Below are 6,387 nucleotides of genomic sequence, written 5' to 3'. Positions count from 1 at the left end.
TCTAGATAGCCATGAATAGCCACATGGAAATGAAGCTCTTGGATTTAAGAATAAAGATGAATTGGAAACCTTAATTAGATCTGTGTCAATACTGTCGACAATAGGAACTGGTACCCAAATAGTAAGATCCATGAAAGATGGAATCGAGTAGAGAATGGGAGTAAAGTGGAATCTGATAGTGGTAAATGTGTTTGCAGGTGCCAGGTGGTTCAAGTTAACCTGATGTTGGCCCTAGGAAACCTAGATAAATGTCCATGGCCTGCAAGTTTGTTTGGAGGCTTTAGTTGCCATGTGCTGAGTGAAGAATGAATAGTTTGCCTCTGTCTAAAAAGGTGCTATTTTACCAAGGGTCCAGTTTCTGGAGTGATGTGTAATAAGCAATGGAGATGAGACTTCTCTCCTCCCTCCTCTCCTAGCAGACAGCAAAGCCTTGGGCGGTTGTGGAGGGATATGTCACAACCACATTCTTGGGTTTAACATCAATAGCTTAATAAAATGAGCAAAACAAAGGTGGTTACAGACTTAATCTAAAGAATAACATTCGTCAAGGTTTACTTTATTCCAGGGATTAACTCAGATACCATTAATCAGGTAGTTTAAAAATATATTACCTTTGTTTAATCTTCCAGTGTCCTGAGGTGTTTTTCTCTTGAATATGTTGAAGGTGTTCCCAACATATTCAGAACATTTCTTCAGGAGCTGTGAACAGCTCTATATTTTCATCCCCAAACTTTCCTTTTAATTTAAGAATTTTTGGGTATTTTTATGTATTTAGAGATATTCAAGATCTTTTCCTATACATTTTAAAGGATTTCATGAAGTGGAAGGGTATGGCTTCCTTATTAAGCATTTGATACTTTATAATTTTGGAATGATCACTAAGTGAAGTTTTAGGTATAACATACTTGAGACAAGGGCGAATCCTGAAATGGAGAGCTGTTCTTTGTAAATGTGGTGAAATATTAATTACTTATTTTTTATTTTTCTTTAGGGATATCAGGGAATTGCAGGATCACCAGGTGTTCCAGGATCTCCAGGAATACAAGTATGTGATGCTTTTATATACATTTTAGGAATCTAATTTCTAATGAACCAGAAAACATAATTAACAGAATTTTATTTTGTGGTTAATCTAGGGAGTTCAAGGACTGCCGGGTTACAAAGGAGAGCCAGGGAGAGATGGTGAAAAGGTAAACACACACAAATAAAAATGCAATGAGTGGTTTAATTACTCACAGACAAAGGATATAAGCTATGAAGGCTCCCATTCAATTCACCATGGTGAATTCCAAGATTTTTGGGCTTAGAAATTTGTCACTGGCTATTGACCAATAAAGCTCACAAAGGCTTTATCACTAGGTAAAAATGGTCATCACTGATGGCTGTCTGATAGGACAGATATTGGCATTGCCTTGATGCCATATTCTCTGTGGTTAAGCTCCACAGAGAGCTACCTTCTTAGAAAGGAGTAAATTGTATGAAAGGAATGTGTTACCATGTTAGCCTTGGATAGCCCAATACTTGAGGGTCCATCTCCACAATAGGTGTCCATCTGGCAAGTAAATGGCCTATTGGCCTAGCATTAATGGACTTTTCCCTTAGGGTTTCAATGAGTACAGACAATATTTGTATTACTGACACTCTCTCTCTCTCTTTTTTTAATAACTCAGATTTGCCAAGCTTCCTATTCAAGTATATGTTCTTTAAATATGTTAAATACGTTAGTACCTTCCCATGGATCTAGTCAATACCTACTGGCCCTGGTGGCTAGTCCATGTCTAAGATGCCCACCATTTATATTTGCTCAGATCCCCATGTTGGTTTGTTGACTTAATTTCTAAAGTACAGTCTTATTTGCAAAGTCTTTGAAGGCATTTTGCTGTTTGCTGATGCTAAAAACCTACAGCAATTTTCTAAGTGCCATCTTTCCAAAATTCTTAACCTTATTAAAATAATGTACACAGCATTCGTAACTGAGATACGGTGATCTAGACTATATCCATTTCATGTTTTTATGGTTGCTTATGCTTGTTGCAGAAAATTTTAGCTGTTAAAAGTACCACATCAAATGTGATGGATCTGCTACTTTCATGCTATTTGATCTTGGGCAAGTTACTTAATGTCTCTGAATCTTATTTTCTTTGTTGACAAAATGGGGATTTTTAAAATGGGGTTAAATGTGAGAATTAAACAAGATAATATATGAAAACAACATAGTATGGTTCCTGGCATAGGGATTTTTAAAAAATAAGTGGTTATTTCTCTTGTTCTGTCTTGTTCACCAAGTAGCATCGTGGTAGTTGGGGTATAGCATGGGTTGAGCTGGCATAAGTCATGAGCAAATCATGGCTAAGAGTGGTCACCAGAGCAAACAGGAGGGTTAGTGACTGGAAAAGAAACAGAGAAGATGGAATAGGTAACAGTAGATTTTCAATATGGGGAGAATTAGAGGAGGTAAAGCAGAAGCAATAGTCAATATAATTCCCAAAGCAGAAGTATAAAATCCTCTTGTCCACAGAGTGGCTCTGGGTCTTTATGAGTCTCTTAAGCCACTGAGCAATCTCTGCCAGTTTAAAATGATGTGGGAATCTTTAGAGATAGCAGGAGCAGGCCAGGCCACAGGAATGGGAGATGTCTTATATATCCATGCTCTGGGGGTGTCATGGGAGATAGTCTGACCACCTTCAGGTGAAAGGGGGATTATACTGAAGGGTAAGGATACCCGCTCTGAGGAGACCATGCGCCGGGTGCCTCACCTGCATTCTAGTCTGCAGGATCACTGCTGTCTCTTTGTAGTCTCACAAACAGCCTGCTTTTGGAGAAAACAGTGTATGAAAGTGTGTTTGTGTGAATGAATTAATGAATAAATTAATTTTTCCTTTTAGTTGAGGTTTTTATTTATACTTTGAAATTGACAGATAAAATTATATGCATTTACTGTGTACAACATGATTTTTAAAGTATTTATACATTGTGGAATGACTAAATCTAGCTAATTAACATATACATTACCTCACATGGTTATCATTTTTCTGGTGAGAACATGTTAAATCCACTTTTAGCATTTTTCAAGAATGTAGTATATTGCTAATTATAATCACCATGTTGTACAATAGATCTCTTGAACTTATTTGTCTTATCTAACTGAAATTTCACATCCTTTGACCAACATCTTTTCAACACCGCCTGCTGCACCTCCCCAACCATCTCAGCCTCTGGTAACCACCATTCTACTCTCTGCTTCTATGAGATCAACGTTTTTAGAGTCCACATGTGAGTGAGACCATGCGGTATTTGTCTTTCTGTGCCTGACTTATTTCACTTAACATAATGTCTTCCAGGTTCATCCATGGTGTTTCAAATAATAGGATTTCATTCTTTTTAATGGCAGAATAGTATTCTATTGTGTATATATACCACATTTTCTTTCATTTATCCATCGACAGATACTCAGGTCGATTCCATAGCTTGGCTGTTGTGAATAATGCTGCAATAAACATGGGAGTGTAGATATTTCGTCAACCTACTTATTTCATTCTTCAGTTGAGTTTTAGAGAAAAAAATATAAAAAGGCGGCTTTTTATTTATACACCTTAAAAAGAATTGAAATAAATTCTGTGGAAATAAATTTACGTTATTTAAAAATAAAAGAACAATCATTCTAGTAGTGGCATCTTAACCTACTGCTTTATTGTTTGGGGTCATTGTGCTGTCTTTTCAATATAGGTGTGTGAATTTTACAAAGTCATACATTTTACTAGATAAGGTAAATAAGATGCATGTTTATGCAAAGGTCTCTGTTTTCAGACCAGTAATGATTTCATTCAGAGCTGGTTATTTTCCCAAGTTCATTGTTGGGGTTGAACAGATTTGACACAGTCATTGCGGGCCTAAAATCACCATGTGCTACCTTCCAAGTTCCATCCTCACATTCCCTGTGGCTTCTGAAAGTTCTTTACCCAGAGTTAAAATAATTCAGAAGTTAATTAAAGGTTTTTGCTTGATTATTCTTTCATAACATGGTTCCTTGATTTCAGTAATGGGAAGGTTAAAAAAATATACCCCAGAAACAGCTTTGATTTGTGGCAATGCAGACATATTTTTTCCAGGCCTCTTATAGTGGCCTTTGGGAGATTGTTCCACACAATACTGTTCTCCATTAGGATATTTTCCCAGAATAATTTCCATTTTGTGGATTTTCTCTAAGTCTCCCACAGAGGAGTTTCCACTTAGGATAATTAAAATTAGATGTACTTTCTTGCTGACTTTAACTTTCATTCTTCACATAAAAGACAATAGAATGTGTATATATTTTGCAGGGTTTTATTTTTAACTAAATTCACAAAGTCAAAAGGAATACTTAGCAAATGGTCTTCAATTGGTAACTCATTTTATTACATGCTTTAAAGCTATTGTTTGAAACCTAAAAATTGCTTTAAATACTTTAAAATAGTTCCTGAACCTTAAGGAAACCAAATATATTTCAATTGTATGGAGGAATATATTTTGATAAAACTTATAGTAGGCTGTGTTGGTTAATATGTAGGTATGAGTTTTCAAATTGAGTATGAAACTCTTCTATGACAAATTCAATTCTAGAGATGAAGGAAGTATTAGTTTATTTTTTTTAACCTATTTGGACTTTGTACAAACTCATTACTCCATTTTTCTGGGCTTAAGAAATAAAATTTATTAATTATGTCTAAGGTATTATTGGAAAAATTATACATTTATTTTCTCTTTTTCTTTTTGTTTATTATTTCTTTTTTTTTAAATTTCAGAATATTATGGGGGTATAAACATTTTTGTTACATATATTGCCTTTACATCTTTGTTAGAACATATAGCATTTAAGAGTTCCCTTCAAAAACCTCACTTTCTCATTGTGCTCAGCATTCAGACTAGGGTGTCATGTGATGGGTGAGACTTTCCTACCTAAGTCCCTTACTTCTGGGCTTCCAGCATCAAAAGACGAAGTGGCTTTACAACAATTTCTATTATACAGTCAATCACAATCAAGGAACTCCAACATATATTTTGAGAGAACAGTAATAAAGAACCAAGCTAAACATGTTGTTAGGGAATAATATGTTAGAACTTACTACGTTAGTGGTGATACTTCTTGCAGTATTCTTGAAGACCAAAAAACAAAAAAGTTTACAAAATTAAAACAAAGCCTATAGTGGCATAGGAAGGAGAATAGAACTGGCTTAGCAAAGTTGCCTCCTTGTTCTGCTTTTTCAAAAGGGAGAATAATGTACCTATGTAGCTTTCTGATAGCACGATCCCCCCAAACACTAGCGCACCCACGCGCGCATGTATGTGTATGTGTGTGCTGTATGCATATGAGAGTAGGGTGCTTACAGAAGTTACAGGTTACAGGCTTGGTTCTGAATTCAGACAGCTTAACTCACAAGTTGTGCTTCTTAATCTCTTTAAACCTGGTTTTTATCATCTAGAAAGTGGAGGTTACAATATTATATCATAGGCTTTCTATGAAGATTAAACGAGGCCATGAATATGCTTGTCCTAAATTAAGCACTATAAATTAGTGATGATGGTGATAATGATGGTTTGTTATTGGAACCACCATTCTGATTACCTAAGGTAAAAATTTTGGAAGTAGTTTTGGTTTATGCTTTATCCTTTCTCTAGCTGTTGAAGTGCCCCATCTGAAACAATCAGACAGGAATTTTACCCTCTCACTTGCATATGTACCTATATCTGCCCCTCTTCCTGCTAATACGGGTGAATTGTCCATATATAATCTATAATCCCGAAGCCTTCTTTTGTGTCCTAGATCCCATCTTTCTCTGTTACTTTGTGTTATTAACCAGCCCTTCTCTTCTGTGTCGTGTGTTTTTTCTTTTCCTGTTAAATTTTCTCAATACTCCAAAGGATGACCCATCTGAAACCAACCAAACAAAACCTTCCTTCCTCCACGGTATAGCCTCCTTCAGCTGCCAGCCTACTTCTGTTTCTTAACACAGTATTAGCACTCCAAAAGGCTTGCCTTTATTCTCTTGACCTTTTCAGACCACTCCAGTCAGACTTCCATCCCGACTTTCTCCTGCATATTTAGATCACTAGTCTACAGTCTTTGGAATCTAGTAGTCAGTCTTTTTCAATTATCTCTTCCTGTCTTTATGTCTCAACAGCCTTTGACACAGTTGACTATTCCCTCCTTCTCAGAATAGTTTCTTCTCTTGGCTTCTGGGATACCACATGCTCCTAAATTTCTACTTGCTGTCTCTAGTACCCTTTTCATGTTTGCTTCTTGGCTCCTCCTTCTGTATCCACTCTCTGAATGTTGGGGTGTTTCAGGATTCGGCTCTATGCCCTTCCTTTTCTTCCTTAATAGAGTCTATTATTGTAATTTTATTAAGT

At 36.1% G+C, this 6,387-nt stretch overlaps 1 protein-coding gene across 1 annotated transcript in view; it reads left to right on the top strand.

The window, feature by feature from the left end:
* COL21A1 (collagen, type XXI, alpha 1) overlaps positions 1-6,387 on the top strand; it is a 201,934-nt gene that overhangs the window by 55,945 nt on the left and 139,602 nt on the right. Inside the window, exons 10-11 of the mRNA XM_012648707.1 lie at positions 992-1,045; positions 1,137-1,190. Coding sequence (XP_012504161.1) covers positions 992-1,045; positions 1,137-1,190 — 108 coding nt within the window. The remainder of the gene's footprint in view (positions 1-991; positions 1,046-1,136; positions 1,191-6,387) is intronic.

This window comes from Propithecus coquereli, unplaced genomic scaffold, assembly GCF_000956105.1.
Source record: "Propithecus coquereli isolate 6110/MARCELLA unplaced genomic scaffold, Pcoq_1.0 Scaffold292, whole genome shotgun sequence".
Classification (NCBI taxonomy): Eukaryota; Metazoa; Chordata; class Mammalia; order Primates; family Indriidae; genus Propithecus; species Propithecus coquereli.
This window is presented reverse-complemented; position numbering and strand designations above follow the sequence as displayed.